At 55.6% G+C, this 18,978-nt stretch overlaps 2 protein-coding genes across 2 annotated transcripts; both read left to right on the plus strand.

Annotated features, from left to right (window-relative positions):
• Positions 1 to 1,248: 1,248 nt before the first annotated feature.
• On the plus strand, positions 1,249 to 4,802 carry AQP5 (aquaporin 5). The gene is made up of 4 exons (XM_077753587.1): positions 1,249 to 1,611; positions 2,681 to 2,845; positions 3,258 to 3,341; positions 4,130 to 4,802. The coding sequence occupies exons 1-4, from the start codon at positions 1,249 to 1,251 to the stop codon at positions 4,313 to 4,315; spliced, it is 798 nt and encodes a 265-aa protein (XP_077609713.1). The 3' UTR covers positions 4,316 to 4,802.
• Positions 4,803 to 11,478: 6,676 nt separating this feature from the next.
• AQP6 (aquaporin 6) lies at positions 11,479 to 13,997 on the plus strand. Its single transcript, XM_077753589.1, has 4 exons — positions 11,479 to 11,858; positions 12,645 to 12,803; positions 13,054 to 13,134; positions 13,794 to 13,997. Exons 1-4 carry the CDS (start codon positions 11,496 to 11,498, stop codon positions 13,995 to 13,997), a joined length of 807 nt encoding a protein of 268 aa, XP_077609715.1. The 5' UTR covers positions 11,479 to 11,495.
• Positions 13,998 to 18,978: the final 4,981 nt, after the last annotated feature.

Genomic DNA, 18,978 nt, shown 5'->3' on the forward strand with positions numbered 1-18,978 from the left:
AGCTCAGAGGGAAGGGATAAGGAGAGGAGGAGGGGGGTGGGAGCTGGAAGAAAGTCTCACCCATTCCTGGGGTGGGAGGGCTGGAAAAGACCACAAGTAAGAGAGATGACATGGAAATTGAGGTAGAGACAGAAACAAAGAAAGTCACAAATTAAAAAGCAGAGGAAAATGAAATGGAAGAGATAACAACAGAGGTGAAGAGAGACTGAGACAGAGCCTAAAGCTAAGACCATAAAAGGAAAGAAGGGGGAAAGACGGGAAACTGTAAAGAGAGAGAGAGAGAGAGAGAGAGAGCCTAAGAGGCAGAGACTGAAATGAGACAGAGGGACAGGGAGACTGTGAGGCAGACTGAGACAGAGAGAGAGGAAGAGACTACCAACGAGAGGAGGGCAGGTGGGGAGATGGAAGAGAGAGACAAGAAGTCTGAAAAAAAGACAGGTCTGGGAGGGGGAGACTGAAGAAAAGAGCAGAGAGAGATTGCAAGAGGGAGAGGAATCAAGACTGAGTGAGGGTTTGAAAGAAGACTAGGGAGACAGAAAGGAGGTGAGCAGCGGAGGAGAGGGAAAACCTGGGATCCAGAGTAAGGAGGGGACTCCAGGAGGAAGGCAGGAGAGACCAAGACCTGCACCCTCCCTGCACCAAACTCCNCATGCCCCCTCCCGTCCCATGGACAGAGTGGACTCCCAGCCGCCACCATCTCCGGGGCTCACTGGGATCCCCAGAGTTCTGCACCCCTGGAGAGGCTGGTACAGCTGCACAGAAGAGGACGCCTCCTGGGGCTCCTGGGCGTCGAGGATTGCCAAGCGCAGAATAGGCTGGCACTGTGCCTGCTTTTCCCAAAACGCCCCCGCTCCAACCGGGGAAGCCAGCCTGGCCCGGCCAGGGAGAGGCCCACGACAGCCGGACCGCCCCACACGACCCAACCCGGCCACCCGCCCCCGCCGTCTCCGGGCAGGGAGCTGAGTGGAGCTGTCCTCCAGGGAATCGCATCATTCCAGCCCTGCCGGGGGTGAGGCCGGGTCAGGATGCCCGGGTCGCAGGAGGAAAAGGAGGAGCTGGACCCAGAGCCCGAGGAGAAGAAAAGGGGAAGACCAAGGACGGAGATAGTGGGCCAGCGGAGGTAGACGGCCCGAGAACAGTAGCCCCGGCGAGGTCGCGACCAGAGAAGTCTCGCAAGAAGCCGGGACAAGCAGAGCGGAGCCGAGCGTAGGAGCCTCCCGGGCGCACCATGCGCGGGTCCNGGCCACCATGAAGAAAGAGGTGTGCTCCGTGGCCTTCCTCAAGGCGGTGTTCGCTGAGTTCCTGGCCACCCTCATCTTCGTCTTCTTTGGCCTTGGCTCAGCCCTCAAGTGGCCGTCGGCGCTGCCCAGCATCCTGCAGATCTCGCTGGCCTTTGGCCTGGCCATAGGCACCTTGGCCCAGGCCCTGGGGCCCGTGAGCGGCGGCCACATCAACCCTGCCATCACACTGGCCCTCTTAGTGGGCAACCAGATTTCCCTGCTCCGGGCTGTCTTCTATGTGGTGGCCCAGCTGGTGGGTGCCATTGCCGGGGCGGGCATCCTCTATGGGCTGGCACCGCTCAATGCCCGTGGCAATCTGGCAGTCAACTCGGTGAGTGACCACGGGGCCAGGGTGGGGCAGGGACCCTGGGGTGGGCTCTTGACCAGGGATGCATACCCCATCTCAAGGATGGGTGCTACAGAAGGAACTAGTGCACACCTTTGCCAGAAAGGACAGGAAGATGAATCTCCAGGCTGGTGTGTTTTCCTGCTCAGCCTCCCTGGTTCATACCCACCTCCCCTGCCCGCTCCCCTCCTGCTGCTCTCCTGGGGAAGCCTCTTTCCTGTTGCCTGCTGTCCCTTTTTTCTTGCCGGAAACTTCTGGCTTTCTCCTGTCTCAACCCTGATTTTTGCCTTCCTCTTGGAACCTTCCCTGTGCCTGTCCATTCCTTACTGTGTGGTTTCATGGAACCATCAGGAAGAGATGGGTTGTAGTCCTGGCTCTGGGTGCCCCTGGTTCCTCTGGGTCTCATTTTTCTCAGCCATTACATGGAGGTGTCCATAACCCACCACAGCAGGTGCCCAGGGGATTACATTTAGAATCCATGAGTGTGAACCCCCTAATATGATGTCAGTGTGTAGGGTTTGTTGAATATTGGGTACTGCTCCCGGCCCCTGCCTCCACCCCCTCCGGTAGCCCCAGATTCAGTCCCCATGTCCCATGCAAACTGGGTTCATTAATCAAACACAGAGGAGGATTTTCTCGACCATTGTCAAACTGTGAGTCAGCCCCACCGGAGAGACGGGTTTGAGGTTGGCACTGGCAGCGGGTCAGACACGGGCGGGAGGCAGGCAGGGGGTGCAATAGGCAACCTGGGCAGCTGCCCACAGGAGGGAGGGTAAATGCCAGCTTGTGGGGGTTGGGACAGGGCAGAACCGTTGACAAGACCTAGTCCAGGAAGGGCTCCCCTCACACTCTGCTCCTCGGCCACAGGCCTGTGCTCTGCACTTTGCGCACACTGCCAAGTATATAATTTCATCAGCAAATGACCTCTCTGTGTGCAAGACTCGGCTTCCAGGTACTTAGGCTCTCGGTGTCCATGGAGGCCAAAAGCCCCGTCCCCCAAGCTGCTGGCCACAGAGCTAGAAGGCAGGGGTTCTAACCCACCCTCCCCTTTCAGCTCAACAACAACACAACACAGGGCCAAGCTATGGTGGTGGAGCTGATTCTGACTTTCCAGCTGGCACTCTGTGTCTTCTCCTCCACGGACTCCCGCCGCACCAGTCCTGTGGGCTCTCCAGCCCTGTCCATCGGCCTGTCCGTCACACTGGGCCACCTCGTGGGGGTGAGCAATGCTGCCCCTTGGCTGGAGTTGTGGGGAGCCCCTCAGGGCAAATACTAGGGCCCTGGCACAATATCCCTCTCAACTGAGGAACCCAGCAGTTAAGGCCTAGAGTGAGGCTGCTGTGCTGTGTCCCAGGCTGGGTGCCCCCAAATCTTCTCTAGCCTAAGGAAAGATGGGAGTAAGTGGGAGTTGGAGGGGAGGGAGGAAATCAAGTCCAAGCACAGGACTTGAGAAGAAAGAGTGGTGCATGGGGTGGGACCTGTGGAGGGAGAGCTCTCCAGCCTAGGAACCAGGAGACTTGAGTCAGAGACCTGCTTGAGCCCCTGAACTTCTGGGTGACCCTGGGAAAGACCAGGCCTTTAAGAGTGGACAAGCATGTTACCCTCCTCGCCACCTCCCTCTCTCTGTCCAGATCTACTTCACTGGCTGCTCCATGAACCCAGCCCGCTCTTTCGGCCCCGCAGTAGTCATGGACCGCTTCAGCCCCGTTCACTGGGTGAGTCTGTCTCCCCCACCCCCTGGCTCCCTGGCAATGAGAGCCTGGGAACCTGGCCAGGAGCCCCCAGGACTGTCTGGGTGCTGTGGGCCCAGAGTTTGGGGGTGGCCCTGGGAGGTGTGGCTGGAGAAAGGAAGGGATACAGAAGGGGATGGGATGCAGCCAGCACAAGGACAAGGGTACTTTGGGGACTATGTGTGTCTGTCCCTCTAGGGAAGGGAAGTTCTGTTCCTCTGTGTTGATCTCTGAGGATTTTGTGTTTGTCCTTCTGGGGTGGGGCATGGAAGGTGGTGTGTCTTTGTGTCTCTCCTCTCTGATGTTTTATCTAGCTGCTCCTGTTGAGGGGTTGAGAGAGTCTTCCTTCCTGTGGGCCTGTCCCTCTGGACAATCTATTGGTCACTTCCTCTGAGAGTTCATGCTCTCTCTCTTTGGGGTCTGTCTCTCTCTCTCTCTCTCTATGTCAATGGGAGAGTTCTGTTGTCTCTCTGAGGATCTAGATGCCTGTTTCCTTCGAAGGGTCATTTGTGTCTCTTTAGGGTGAGGTGGCGGGAGCTGTCCTTCTGGGGATCTGTCTCCTTTGAGGATCTGAGTGTCTGGGGTCCAAGTCCTTGTCTCTGGGGAATAGAGAATTAGCATATCTCTTCCTGAGGCAGGAGAGTCTCTCCTCCGGAGGTCTGGAAGTCTGTATGCCCACCTCCTCGGAGTGTCATGGGTCTGTCCTCTGGAGGGGAGCCGTGGGTCTCCGAGGCCCGAGACTCAGCTCCCTGATGCTACCCTGTCCCCGCCAGGTTTTCTGGGTCGGGCCCATTGTGGGGGCCATCCTAGCTGCCATCCTCTACTTCTACCTGCTGTTTCCCAACTCCCTGAGCCTGAGCGAGCGCGTGGCCATCATCAAGGGCACATATGAGCCCGAGGAAGACTGGGAAGAGCAGCGAGAAGAGCGAAAGAAGACCATGGAGCTGACTGCCCGCTGACCAGTGTCAGGCAGGGGCCAGACCCTCAGCCCCTGAACCCCAAGGGGAAAAACATATATATATGACAGCAAAGCTTCCTTCCCCCACAGCTGGGTCCTCTGGGCTGGGGAGGAGGCGCTGGCTCCCCCAGCCTCACAGTTAGGGATGGGAGCAGGAACCCATGATGGGACTCAGGCAGGGGCAGGGGCCAGGGATGGGGGTCTGATGGGGAAGGGTCTCTCTGGGACAGGGCAGACTGCTACCCTGAGGTCAGACCTCAGAGACTGTGAAAGTAGCACCAAGCTCACAGGGTGCCCCCCGGGGCCAGGCTAGGAAGAGGGGGGTGGCCTGCAGTCTGCAAGCCCCCGCCCTCCCCCACCCCTCCTCAAGAGCCAGAGGGGTCCTAGTCCCTAGGACAGCAAAGGCTGCCCCTCTCCAGATTGCCTTAGGAGGGAGACAAATGGGTTCATTAAATGCTGCCTTATTTATTTCTGCTCAAGGATGCACGGGGCAGGGCTGCTGGTGTTTGGGGTAGGCGCTTCCCAATAAACCACTGACATTGATATTCTCCTTCGTCTCTCCCCAGAGCCTCTCCTTGGGACACTCTGGCTGATCACCTCTGTCCCTGTGGACAATCTATCTCCTCTTCATCATCCCCTACACTCCCCATGATCTCCATGGTTCTCTGTGGAAAGACAGGGAGGTTGAGGCCAGGGGAGGCTTAGAGAGTCATAGAGATGAGGTAGGGAAGAGAGAGGGTGAGGGAGAGTGACCAAATATAGAAATAGAGCTAGAGGTCAGGAGCGAGCAGTGAGAGCAGAGGAGGGGCCTCACAAAGCTGCCCCTCCCATCTCAGCTATGTCAAGTCTGGGCCACTTGAGGAGGGCCTGGCACCAGGGCCAGGGAGTGCCAGGCAGTGGGGGGGAGAAGTGAACTAGCCGGCAGCCCCTTGAGACGCCAAGGGGGTGATCGCCAGGTCTGTCATCACGGAGAAGGCACAGCCCTGGACTCCCCTCTCCGTACCTCACTGTTCCATAACGGTGCCATGTTGGGAGCCTGCGGTCAGAGGGAGAAACCGCCCGTCTGCCCCACACACATACCCAGAAGCCACAGCCAGCCCAGCTTTTTCCTGGGTCTCCTCTTTCCTGCCTCTGCCCGCTGCTATTCCCACCGCCTTCCCCTCTGAGCCTGTAGCTCTGCTCTTACCTAGCCTTGTCCCCTGGTCACTGACACTCCTCAGGCAACCACCTTAAATTCACTGAGCCTCCATCTCTTCAGCTATAGAGCAAGTTTAGAAAACGCTTTCCTCACAGGGTTGCTGTGGGAATGAATGTGAGATGAAGGGAGTGAGATTCCTGGGACCAGTCGGCTCTCTGTAGGAAAAATGGTAGAAGTCACACAGACGAGCAGCTTGGGATCCAGTCCTGTGTCAGAGTTAAGGAATCTGGCTTGCAGTTCAAATCCTGCTTTGCAACTTTGGGTAACATAGTCTATCTGAGTTTTAATTACCTCGTCTATAAAATAGGGATACTTGTACCCACCTCATAGATTGTTGTGAGCATTAAACGAGACAGTGGATGGAAGGAAAATGCTTGTGCAAACAGGACAAGGCACCTCAGAGTGTGTGCTCAATAAACTAGTGCGAAAAGAAACCAGCACATACACATCTGGGACCCCAGCCACACTCCAGTTCCGGGCCTCTGTTCTCCTGAGAGTGTTTGAACCTGAGTTTTACTGGTTCTCTCTGGAATGGGCACCTTTCTTTCCTCGTGGTCTTCAGTTTTGCCTCGGAAGAGGAGGAGCCAGTAGGGCCAGGAGATGGACTGAGAAGGGGTGGGAGAGATGATGGACCCCGCCTGGCCAGCGGCAGCCCCAGGGACTGTGGGTGAGGAGGGGCAGACTTCCTAGCCCTCACCTGCCTCCCCAGACCCCTGGCCCTTACCCTGGAGCCAAGCCGCAAATGCCCGCTCTGACCAGCAGGGGGGGACCTCGTCCATCGAATCCGCGGCTGCTAGGCTTCCTCTAACACAAGTCCTGGGTCCCGGCTCTAGCCACATGGGGGTACAGGGAGCTTCTCAGGCCTGGGTCTCCTAGGCCACTAGGAAGCAGCTGCCCCCAGTCCACATCGGGGTGGAGAAGAGGGGGTGCAGAAGAGAGAAGATCCCTTCCCCTCTCGTCCCCGCATGACTCAGGTACAGGCACAGATATGATTGGGAGGCAGGCCTCTCCCTCCAGTCCAGCGACCTGCGTTCCTTTTTTGGATGGGCCTCAAGGGGAGCATAAGGAAGTGAACGGTGGGCCTCTGGGAGACAGATCTTCAGGGGTGGGTGGGGCGCCCGCCTGGCCCGGCCAGAGGATGAGAGGGGGTTCCAAGGGCTTTGGACTGACAAGTTGCAGCGGCGGGCTGTTTGGCCAGCAGATGGCGCTGTGTTCCTTGGTGTGTGATCCGCGCGGCTCGGTCCAGAGCCCACAGAAGCCTGTGCACACTGAACACGCACACAGTAACCCTGCACATCTACACTGACCTTCACTTGTACCCAAGGGGCTGTGTCTTCTCGGTGTAAACTGCTCACTCTGTGTGTGTGTGTATGTGTGTGCCTACGTGTGCGTGTGCATGTGTGTGTGTATGAGAAGCGCCACATCAACCCACCTCCATTCTGTCACAGGGCTGGTGAGGATCAGATCTAGGAGTCTGGCTCCCTGTGTTCTCAGAGAGGCATATGTGTGCGCCACACGCAAGCACACACATGCTCAGTCACCCCTGGCCCTCTGCTCCTCCTGGAAATGGAACCCGGGAAGAGCCTTGCTTCTCCTATGGGAGGCTTCTCCCCCCTCTCTGCCCAGGGGCCGCTGGTTTTCTCCAGGTAGCAAGGTGGACTTGGGGACACAATGGGGAGATGGAAGAGGACCAGGGGTAAAGGCAGAGAAAGGATGTAGGGGTTGAGGGGAGGGTTGGTTCTCGAAGCCCCTCCGGAGCTTCAGCTTCCTCTGTCAGGTATGGATGAGGCTTCCACAGTTCGGGAGGATTGGTGAGATGATGTGAGGGAAGCTGCCTTGAATCCCCTTTCTGGTGTGCTTCTCCCTCCTGTCCCAGTANTGAGAGGACCACAGTCAGAGCTCACACTGCCCCTGGTGCACATGCATCTACACTCACCCCGCATCCCACTCTGGCTGGGGCGTCCAGAGACAGACCTGTAGGAGGTTAAAAGCCCATGGCCACCTGACAGGCATCTGTAGGCAGCCAAGTGTGGGGCCTTGGCAAAAAGCTTCTGAGCATAAGGGACCTCAGAGCTCAGCAGTAGAGCCCAGATCTGGTGGGGTCCAGGGAGGTGCTGGCTGCACCTGGAGCTGGAGTGGGAGGAAGCCCTGGTCAAGGCCCACTTGACCTCAGGGGGTGAAGGACCTTGTTCTGGGCCAGACGTGGCTGCAGGAGGCTCTGCTCTAGGCCAGCTGGAGACCAGAGCCGCTGGTGCATTGGCTTCTCTCGGCATCCAGAGCCCAGAGCAGGAACCCCAGGAGCTACTAGCCCTGGAGCTGCCACAACAACCAGGACCCCTCCCCACCCAGCCCAGTCCTCACACCCGTCTCCCTGGAGAGGCGAGGGAAACGGCAATCCTAACAGCCAACATTTTCTGGCTCAGCGACACTCTTCTAGGTGTCAGCACATTTACCCCTAATGACACGTGGGGAAGTGGGAATTATCTCCGTTTACAAATGGGGAAACAGCTCACAGAAGTTACATACTGGTGAAGGGTGAAGTATACAGGGCAGTGTGCAATTGCTTTTGCTTGTATTGTCTTATCAAAGGCTCTCAACAGCTAGGCATTAGTGCTCCTCGGTGGACAGGTGCAGAAACCGAAGGTAGGTAAGGTATAGGGTCTAGGTAAGGTATAGGGAAGGCCTTTGAGGCCCTATCTGCAGGAAGGGAAAGAGAAAGATGCCCTTGAGGTTTCCTGGGACAGCCCCTAGGCAAAGAACCCACCGAGCTAGGGAGGAATGTCACCCACACTACTCCTGTGGCCACATTCCTTCATTCCTTGAGCATTTTTTGAAAGCCTCTTTTATACCAGGCAAGCATGGGAGTCTGCACTGGAACAGGGGAGGCACTAGGGAGGTGGAAGCCAGAAGTAGCCACTGGCTGGAGAGGAAAATCAGGGCAGGCTTCAGAGAGGAACTAGACCCGAGCAAAGTCTTGAAAGGGAGACAAAGAGGAGAGGCATAAGAAACCCATGGTCTCTCTACTACTCCAGGATTATCCAGGACTGTTATCAAGAAGCAGCCGGGAGAGGGAGAAGTGAAAGCCCCAGAGGAGACTGGGACCAGCCCTGAGAGGGTCCTAATTGCTCAAAGGGAGCCAGGAGCACAAGGAAGCGCCCCTGACTGGATGCAAGAGAAAGGCTGCCTCTTCTTCAGGGCCCAAGGGAAGCAGGTGAGGGCATGGGGCATCCGCAGGTGAGTTCGGAAGAAGTCTTGCCTGCGAGTGTCTCTTTCTAGGGGGCACAGGAGGCAAGCTGGTGCTCTGGAAGAAAGCTGGAATGGGGGCAGCTGGAGAGCTTGGGCAAGGTTGGAAGTAGGCCTTAGAAGTATGGGGAGAGAGCAGGCTGAGGATGGCATAAGGATTGCTGAGCAGAGCCGGAACCCCTGCTGGGGCCAGAGACCATGGACTTGTCATGGCAGCAGTCAGCACGGATGGGCGAGTTTCTCCAGCAGTGCTCAGCAGCGCGGATCAAGGCAGAGGACTGCCAAGGAGAATGAAATGGGGAGATGCAGGGGGTGGGGCTGAGAGAACAGGGAGTGGGGTGCTGACACCTGGGGATCTGGCGGGGGAGGGGAGGGTGAGGCCAGCAAGGCTGGAAGAACAGAAGGGGGATGAGGGAGGCATTTTACAGACCCTGAGATGGGAGAGAGTGGATGGACAGAATCTATAATTAGAGCTGGACATTCCACTGGCAGATTTCAGACGGCTCAGTCCCAGGTGAGAAGGTATCAGGCCGTAAGGACAGCTGACTGAAATGAAGTAGATATGAAAGTCACCTGCCTTGGGGAGGTCAAGAAGCTTTTATTCATCCATTCATTCACTCAACAAATATTTACTGAGCACCAACTATGGCTAATCCCTGTGCAAAACAGTGTATGTGGGGATGAGTGAAATTTTGTTCCTGCCTCCTGAGGGACTCACTGCCTCATTAAGGAGACACGTTAACACCATGACAGCACTCTGGTGACTGGAGTGTACAGAAATGCCCAGATGCGGTGGGAGCACGCAGAGGGGTCCTCCCTCACCCAGGAAAGGAGGGGACACTGAAGTTGAGCCTTAGGGATGAATTAGGAGTTACCCAAGCAAAGGATGTAGGAAGGGCTCTCTGAGGAGAAGACAAGGCATCCGCCAAGGAAAGGCCAGCACGGAGTGTTCCGGAACCACTGGCCCTTTGGTGAGGCCACAGGGTAAAGGACAAAGCAGGGAGCAGGGAGAGGTGAGGTAGGAGGAGCAGGATCCCAGCGGACCTTGTAGACCAGGCATGAGGGACGCTTTGAAGGGATTTTAGCAGAGTAACAGCAGGATCAGATTTGCATTTTAGAAAGATCACTCGGGCTGCAGTGTGGATAATTGATTGGAGCTGAGAGAGGGAGCAGACAGAATGGTTAAAGGCCGCAGGGCATCAGGGGTGGTAAGAAGAGGGCACTGTCAAGAAATATTTAGGATTCAAAACCAGCAGGATTTGATGCCGTTATTGGTTGGGGGCAGGAGGGAGAGAAGGGTCAAGGATGCTTCCCAGGTGCCACCAATGGAGCTGGAGAAAACAGGGAGTGCATTGGGGCCGGGGCACAGAGAGAGGTCTCCTTCTGAAACAGGCTGCATTTGAGGAGCCTGAGGNGGGGGGGTGGGGACCATCCATGGAGCAGGGACCCACAGCCTGGGGCGAGGTGGGGGCACCCCAGTGTGGTTAAAAGACGAAACTGTTATTTTAACAGCCACACAAAGAAAGCACCTTTGTTTGAGAAAATACCTGTGGGTGGCTCAGTCGGTTAAGTTGCCGACTTCAGCTCAGGTCATGATCTTCAAGAATTTGAGGCCCGCATGGGGCTCTGTGCTGACAGCTCAGAGCCTGGAACCTGCGTCAGATTCTGTGTCTCCCTCTCTCTCTGCCCCTCCCCCACTCATGCTCCATCTCTTTCTCAGTCAAAAATAAATTTTAAAAAACATTAAAAAATTAATTAAAAAAAAAAAAAGGGCAGAGGCTGGGGCATGGGTGACCTCCGGGCCAGCACTGCCACAAAAATGGTTTGGCTGCCGTGTGGGAGGCTCGAGCAGAATTGTTCAGGCCCCTGAGGAGGAGGAGAGCAGAGAGCGGAAGAGAGAGGGGCTGAAAGGGAGGGGGTGGGCAAGGGAGACAGAAAGGGGCAAGGACACGCCAGTGAAGGACCAGTGGAAATTCCCAGCTGGCAGGGGAAATCTCCACTGCCGTGCATGTCGTCTCATTAGCTGTGGAATAAGCCCCTCCTCCCTTTGTCCCCTCTGCACCCACACAGGCCCATGTCCTTAGTTAGTAAAGTTGACTATTCACATTTGCTTTCTATGAGTAGGAGGTTAGGTGGGAATGGGGGAAAGAGCTTCATTTCACATCCGGGTTTATGGGTCGTAGAATAGTGTCAGCCCATCTAGAGGCAGAGCCTGCAGGCAGAGGGGGCCAGGAGAACAGGCCTCTGAAGCCGCACAGGACCCTCTGAAGCAGGCCTTGGACTTGGGGAAATGGTCAGCTTGATGCCTCTGAGCTGACATCGGGATGTGAGCGCGCAGGTACTCCTGCACCTGCCACCCTTGGGCCAGGCGTCTGCCTGCAGCAAAGCGAGGCCCGTCCAGCTTGGAGACCTGGAGGTTCCGGCTCAGTGCCTGGGGGCTGCCCCCCTCCCCCAGCTGTCAGGTGAGCTCAGGGTGGAGCAGGCATGTGAGCACCCCTCCTTATATGAGCCCCACACCTCCCACCCACCCAGACACACAGACTCCTGCCAGCCCGCTCCCTGCCAGTCTGACCAGGTCGGGGCCAGAGGAGCCTCAACACAGCGAGACAGCCAGAGCAGGCCAGAGGCAAGAGACGCCAGGAGGCAGCGAAGATCAGAGCAAGAGGTCCCGGGAGTGGAGGCGGCAGCCAAGGCAGCAGGACCAGGACACCGTGCGGCCAGGTGGTCAGGCTTGGCCAGGATGCTGGTGGGCCAGCTCTGGAGAGCTATCAGCAAGGCGCTGTTTGCCGAGTTCCTGGCTACAGGGCTGTACGTGTTCTTCGGTGTGGGCTCGAGTCTGCCCTGGCCCTCGGCGCTTCCCACGGTGCTACAGATCGCCATCACCTTCAACCTGGTCACGGCCATGGCTGTGCAGGTCACCTGGAAGGCCAGTGGGGCCCACATCAACCCTGCTGTGACGCTGGCCTTCCTCGTGGGCTCCCAAATCTCCCTGCCCCGTGCCATGGCCTATGTGGCTGCTCAGCTGGCGGGGGCCACTGTGGGGGCCGCGGTGCTTTATGGGGTCGTACCAGGAGACATCCGAGAGACCCTTGGGATTAACATGGTAGGTGCAAGGAGGGGCACCAGCAGGGCCAGGAAAGGGATGCCTACACAGGTGGAGGGCCAGGCCTGAGGAGGGGACAGGGAGGTGATAACTGGACCCTGTGCTCCTTACCTGCTCTGGGCTGGGCCCTGGAACCCAGGGGAAGCAGACTGTGGCCTTAGCACAGGCAGAGGAGAAGTGGGATTAAGGTATGAGAACAGGGAGAATAGAGATAAGCCACACTAAGGGGCAGGAATCAGAGAAGGACCAGGCATTTAAGGGGCAGAGTAGCAAGGCGGGGGGGGGCGGGGGTGGTTAATGCAGGGGACCCGGCCTGCCCTTCTCTCCAGGTCCACCCCATGTGCCCTGCTCCTCTGTGTTCACATGTTCCTCCTTCCTCAGCACCCTGAGGCCTCACTCCCCCAGATTCCCCTAATCATCTATCCTTCCACCTACGTCCCCAAGTCTCCTCCTTCCACTCCTACCCACGGTCTCCTCCCAGTCTGCTCAAAAACATGCACCCCAGCTGCTCTGAGCCTTCCCTTCCCCACCAGTCCTGAGCCTGTCACCAGCTACTGGCCCCAACCCACCGGTGGGCTAGGAGGGGTGCCATGCGTTTCTGCAGGGAGCAAGTGTCCAGGGCTGACCCGAACTGTACTGCACAGCTGGCCCTGGTCCTTCGTCTCCGTAAGTCCTGGACTTGGTGGTGGTGAGGTGTCACCTCCTCACGCTGAGGAAATGAGGTCCAATGGGGTCTCCAGGCCGTGGCAGAGCCCCCTGTGCCTCCAGCAGAGCCTCCTCACCCAGGTCCGGAGCAACGTCTCAACTGGCCAGGCCGTGGCAGTGGAGCTGGTTCTGACCCTGCAGCTGGTGCTCTGTGTTTTTGCTTCCACTGACAGCCGTCAGGCATCGGGCTCCCCAGCTATCATGACTGGGATCTCTGTGGCATTGGGCCATCTCACTGGGGTAAGAGGTGAAGAGGGTACTGCGTATATGCACACACTGGCTCCTCCCTGGGGAGGCTGCAGGGGCCCTGAAGGCCAGGAAGTGTCCCTCCCTGAGCCCCTCATGTGTTGGGTTGAGGGCTGTATTCCCGCAATCTGGGCCCAGGATACGGCAGTGCCCAAGGCTGGTGCCAGGGCAGAGGGGGCTGTCCCCTCCCAGGCCTGCTTTAAGCCTCCTCACACCCCAAACCTCCACTTGCCCCCCCCCCCAGATCTACTTCACCGGCTGCTCCATGAACCCGGCCCGCTCCTTTGGCCCCGCCATCATCCTTGGGAAGTTCGCGGTCCATTGGGTGAGAGCCTGTACTGGCAGCCATTAGATGGGGGGGAAGCCTGAGTAAGGGAGACAGGGATTATGCGTTTTACCAGCGGTGGGTCCACAGGGACTTGGGGAGACAAGAACCCCTACCATGGGCCATCTTGACCCCCAAAGGAGGTTTCCCTAAGCTCAGAAGACAAAGGCGAGTATCCTGGCTTGTATTTCCTATCTTTCCAGCTTCAATAGCCCGGAGTACCCAGTGGAATGTCAATAAATGGGCCAGGGCAGAAGATGCAGCCTTGGCCCAGGCCTCAAGTCCTGGCTGTTTCCTTATTCACTTTCTCCAGCTGGACCAGTTTCCAAACTTGGATAAAGAAAAAGACAAACAGAAATAGACACACACACCAGCAGAGGCAGGAACAGCACTAGCCAGGCTTCTGGTTAGAACAAGGGAGGGGAGACGAGGGAAACGGGAGTGGTGAGGAGACCGGGCCCACCCTACTGAAGGCAAGTTCGCCTCACCTGCATGGACCTGGTATGCAGAACACCTGCTTCTCAATTCTGTCACCTTGTGACAGCTCAAGGGGTCCTGGGAGACAGAGGAAACACTAGGGAAGCAGGCAGGGATCCCAAAGCTACCCTATGATCCTCATCGCTCCTGAGTGGGGTGCCTACTTCTCTCTCCCTCCGCAGATCTTCTGGGTGGGACCCCTGACAGGAGCTGTCCTGGCTTCGCTGATCTACAACTTTATCCTGTTCCCTAACACCAGAACCGTGGCCCAGCGACTGGTCATCCTCATGGGCACTGAAGAAGTGGAGAAAGTGACAGGGGTAGAGCCCGAGAAGAAAGAATCCCGCTCCAGTTCAGGGGATACTGAAATGGGGAACGTGTGTTAGATAATATAGAACTTGGTCCCTGCCTTCTGGATTCTGAGAGGAGCCCTTTAGGTGGGTAGCATGCCTCGTAGGACTAGACTTCAGGTTTTACAGGAAAGTGGGGTTGGGGGTGAATGAGGGCAGGAAAGATGGGAAGGCTTGGCCTCCTGTCTGAACACAGTGGGCAGGGAATGCCACTCCCTATCCCCGGCACTATATTTCTGGACAGAAAGAATCTGGGGAGCAAATCTGTTCAGCTTCCTCCTCCTACATCTCTTAATGGGACAGAGCAGGAGGCAGGTGAATTCATGATTGTCCTCCCTTCTTTCATCCATCTGGACCTTAGTGGGCATCCTGGGCTTCCTTGGGTATTGGAGGCCACAGAGCCACTCAGCTTAGACACTAAGAGATACAGAGACCTTGGGGAACCCCAACTTCTCACCCCACCCGTGGGGGGAAAGCCAGATTTCCCAGAAGAATCAGGCCCCAGAACAGTCTCTGAACTCCTCAGCGGCATATCTCTGCTCTTGGATATGGTTTGGGGGCTACCGACCTGCCCTCAGCCTGGGGGCTTCCTGAGGACACGGACAGCCCTTCCAATAGACCTCCATTCCTCACACCTCCAAATGCTCAGGAGAGGACCCCACCCTTGGGAAGCACTGACGCAGAGAGGAACCTTTTCTAGGGCTGGCAGAGGAGCAGCATATGGGCAAGGGAGGTTTTTGGGCCAAACAGGCCTTTTCCAGGTGTTTGCCCACCTTCCACCCAGTTCTACCAAGATCCTCAAAAAGCCCTTAAGTCCAGGGATGGTAAGAACTCAGGAATGACCCAAGAAACCAAGATTTGCATTCAGTGCCTCTGAGGGACCACCAGGTGTCAGTTGGTTTGCTAATATTTACAAGCTGCTGTAAATATACTCTCCCCATGACTTGGGGCCCTACTTGGATCTTGGCTTCCTCAGCTATAAAATGGGCATAGTCCTCCCCCAGGGCCTGCTGTGAAGGCAAGAGATTGGAAAATGTTTTTGGAAGTTAAAATGCTTAAAAAAACAAACCCAATAAATGATGATTATTGTAGCTGTTACTGTAATTATTGGGTTTGAATACAATTGCTGTTGGTAATGGGAGGGAGGGAGGAAGAAGAGAGATGGGGGGATGATTGAGAGGGAGGGAAAAGAGAGTACGTTTTTCTCCTTTCATCTGTTCTACTTACACGGGGCCCCGCGATCTTCTCTCCTGGGTCTGCTGACCTGGGAGCTTTGTGTGTGTGGAGGGGGATGAGGAGGGACACTGGAACAAAGAGACAAGCCAATAAAAGTCAGTTCTTCCCATCTCTATGGTGCCCATCACCATGGTACCCTGAGATACAGCAACTAAATCCATAAAAAAAGATAGGTCCTTTTCCATGATGTCTCCAAAGGCACTGGGGATGGAGGGGCTACCAAAGTCTTTCAAGGGCAGGGTGACAGAGCAAGAGCTGAGTCCCCAAGTCCTCGTGGCCACAACGGCCGTGTTCAGCGTTCTTTAATATTGTCAGTGCAGAGTACTATTCACGTCTCTCCCAGCCGGGCCCCACTCATCCATCTTCACAATCTCTCAGTGCCCAGGGGCTTCTTGTGCCCTTTCATAAGCAGGGACAGCTGAGTGTGTGTGTGTGTGTGTGTGTGTGTGTGTGTGAGCGCGCATGTACAAAGGATATACTCGACTTGCTAAAGGTCACCCAGCTCAGTACCACAGCCCCCTAAGGTCTCCCCAGCTCCAGCTTAGAATTCTCCAAAATAGAGCTCCAGGGGGGCTTATCTGAGCTGCAGCCAGAGGGAGGAAGGAAACAAGAACTAGAAGGTTAAAGAGGGCAGGAGGGGTGGAGCTCCTGCAGTGGGCTCTGAAGCTCCTAGACAAATCGTCTCTGCATCCCCAGAGCGGAGCACACACTGGGTGCTCAATAAAAGTTTGATGAATGAATGACTGAGGCCGGGTGACTGGGGAAGGAGGGGAGGCAGTAATTGATCAAGAGGAGAATTCAGGAGTTATAACTTCAGATGAGCCAGGAGGAGAGCAGCTGAGATGTCTATGCTCCAAAGGAGGGGTAGCTGCACAAGAGTGCACAGCCACACTTGTGCCCTCCCACCCCCAACTACTCCAGACCACAATGTGTAATCTGTCTCAGGAACTTCCAGGCCAAAAGGGTCAGGGGGGCTGTTTTCATAAATACTTCTTTAAAGCTATGCTCTGTCAGAATAGACTGGAGCAAGAAGACAAAAGCTTCATGAAAAGTGAGGAAATAGGTTAGAATCTGAAGAGCATCCAAAGTTAGACACAGGAATGAGTAACCAAAGGTTAGTTTCTCCTTCTCTGGAGCCCTTTAATAGGACGGCCAGCCATCTGTTTGGTTGAGGGAAAGGCTGGCCCTCAGGGAGCCAAATTCAGAGGTTCTGGCCAGGGGCAATGGAGCTTCACAGTCCCAGCCCCTAGGTCTGGGTGGGGGACAGGAGCACGGGGAGGACGGAGACCCAACCAGGCAGACCCTTGGTGTGCCTGCCCTTCCTCCTGTTTGTCAGGGGAAGTTTTTAATTAATGGTGTGTAATCTGATCTGGCCCTTCTCCCCGCTGAGCACTGCCTTCAATCAGTGGAGCCATCTGCAATTGCAATTCATAATTCTCCCAAAAGGGAGGGGGTGCCTTGGTGATTAATACAATTAGCCTTTTATGTTGATGATTGTCTTAGCAGGAGCAGATGATGTGAGCGCAGAGCCTGGGCTGCCGCTTCCCCCATTGGCTGGCAGGAAGCCCCTCTCCACTTCCCGCCCCCACTGCTACCTCCGGCTGTAAAGAGGACACACTGAGACCACACTGTGCAAGGCTGGGGGGAGAGCCCAGGAAGGGGCCAGGCCCTGGGACACATTTAGGCTCCTCGGACTTTGGACTGAGGGGAGAGGAAGAGAAGACTGGAGAATTATCCAGAGACTTTCACTTTCCAAACAAAATCACTTTGACTTAAAGGTTTCTGTGTACCATAGTTTAAAAAAAAAAGAAAAAGAAAAAAAAGACTACATAAAGGTATATAATAGGGGTTGAAAACATTTAAATATAGGGTCAGGCAGTTATACTGCTCTGTGAACTTGAGCAAGTTACTTAAGGATCCTACTTCACTTTCCTCATCTGGAAAATGGGGTCTATTCGATAAGGGGGCTGGAACCACATGGAATGTGTGTGTTTGGCAAGGCAGCTGACACAGATCTCAGTCCCTGGTAGGGCGGTCACCATTTCTGCGGTAGACTGCAACTCCCTCTGCCAGCGGCTAAGCTGCCTCCCCGGCAGTTTCAAACGCAGCCCAGCCAGCTAGTACTGAAGAAAGAAACACTTCCTCTCCGTTCCCCAGCCTTAGTTAGCTTAAGCAAAGGAGACAGAGACAGAGAGAGAGACAGAGAGAGAGAGAGAGTGTGTGTGTGTGTGTGTGTGTTGGGGGAGGAGGATCCCAAAGGAAAGGAGTCAAGAATCAAACCCAAGAAAGAAAGAAAGACCTCCCCAGAACACAGAACTGGAGTGTTAGAGTGATCGATCATGGCTGAGAGTTTGTGGAAAGATCGAGGGGATGAGAGGAAGGAGGCTGGGCCAGTATAAAGGGGTAAAAAGACGCAGGGCTTTGAACATCTGGAATTTTATATGGAAGCTAAGAAAACATAAGGGGAGCAGCCATCATTGCTGAGGGTTTAAAAGGTAGCACAGATCAAAGTCTGTGATCTCTGATCTATAATAAGGTCAAAGGATCTGCAACAAGCTGATTGGGGTCTTGATGGGGGAGTGCACTGGGTCAGGAGAGGCGATCGCCTCAGTCCCTCCGGGCCCACGGCACTGCGCTTCATGACCTGGAGCAGCACAAGAAGAGAGCTCCTTATGGAGAGGGATGTTAACCCAGAGCCGGTGCCAGGCCCCAGCAACACCAGGGGGAAGACAGGGAGTGAAGAAGGGAAGGGAGAAGTTAAGGGCTAATCAAGAAGCATCCGGCCAAACAGTGGCCACTGGGTAGCTGGGGCAGGGGGGTCTGCACAGCCAAGATGTGCAATCACCTCTCAGGGAGGGGCGGCTACGCTGAGGAGCAATCCATCGTTAGCAAAAGCTGGAGGGGAGCTCGGTTAGTGAAGGCGGTTTATGAGAGTGTGGAGTCCGACAGCACTAATTAATAGACTGCAGTTAATGAGCAGAAAAGGGGGGAATGAAAACTGTGTCAGAGCTCTGATTAAGTCGGCTGAAGGGGCAGTTATTGCCAGAGTGAGGAATGGAGGGTGCCACTGACGGTGGCAGGGACCAACAACTGCACCCTAGCCCCATGGACATATGAAACAAGGCCCAGCCAGGCCAGGGCCCAGGCCAAGATCAGGAGAGGCCAGGACAGTTGCCGGGGATGTCCAGTTATGAGGCACCAGACTGGAGGTGCCTCTCCGCCCAGAATCTGCTTCCGGGCCCTCTCTACTGTTCATCCTGAGGCGCAGCTTTAATGTCATCACCTCTGAGGCTCTTAAGCCTCCAGCCACCCGCTCCTGAGCTCCAACACTCTGCACACACCTCCATCCTAGCACTGAACACACTATCCTAGTTGTTTGAACACCTCTCCCTATAGGAACATGAGGACCTTCTTAAACAAAATTATATTTTTAGTCTACCTCTTGTCTCAGGGCAACAGGTTCCTTAACTTGACTATCCTTTTTTTATGGGGTCCCCAAACCATGACCTTCCAGTTTCAAGGGAGGAAAGACCTCTGATATTCTAGGTTTTGTGAGCAAATTGGACCAAGGATTGCAATAAACACGACCAGCTCCCTGCCCGAACAGACCTCTGATCTCTTTTATGTGTTAAAGCACCCCAATGTTTCAGCACTATGTACTGATTTCAGAACCACACCAGAAAGTACCACTATTTTGGTCATAGCCTCACTGATTTACAATGGCTTTTTGCTACCTTTCCCCAACTCAGGGGTCATGTGCAGTGGCTCTAGGATGGGTCAT

This window comes from Crocuta crocuta, unplaced genomic scaffold (assembly GCF_008692635.1).
Source record: "Crocuta crocuta isolate KB4526 unplaced genomic scaffold, BGI_CrCroc_1.0 scaffold30, whole genome shotgun sequence".
NCBI lineage: Eukaryota > Metazoa > Chordata > Mammalia > Carnivora > Hyaenidae > Crocuta > Crocuta crocuta.

Coding starts and splice junctions, on each gene's coding strand:
- AQP5 (XM_077753587.1), top strand. CDS start 1,249: ATGAAGAAAGAGGTGTGCTCCGTGGCCTTCCTCAAGGCGGTGTTCGCT. Junction 1,612..2,680: donor GCAATCTGGCAGTCAACTCG/GTGAGTGACCAC, acceptor CTCCCCTTTCAG/CTCAACAACAACACAACACA. Junction 2,846..3,257: donor CACTGGGCCACCTCGTGGGG/GTGAGCAATGCT, acceptor CTCTCTGTCCAG/ATCTACTTCACTGGCTGCTC.
- AQP6 (XM_077753589.1), top strand. CDS start 11,496: ATGCTGGTGGGCCAGCTCTGGAGAGCTATCAGCAAGGCGCTGTTTGCC. Junction 11,859..12,644: donor AGACCCTTGGGATTAACATG/GTAGGTGCAAGG, acceptor CTCCTCACCCAG/GTCCGGAGCAACGTCTCAAC. Junction 13,135..13,793: donor GGAAGTTCGCGGTCCATTGG/GTGAGAGCCTGT, acceptor CTCCCTCCGCAG/ATCTTCTGGGTGGGACCCCT.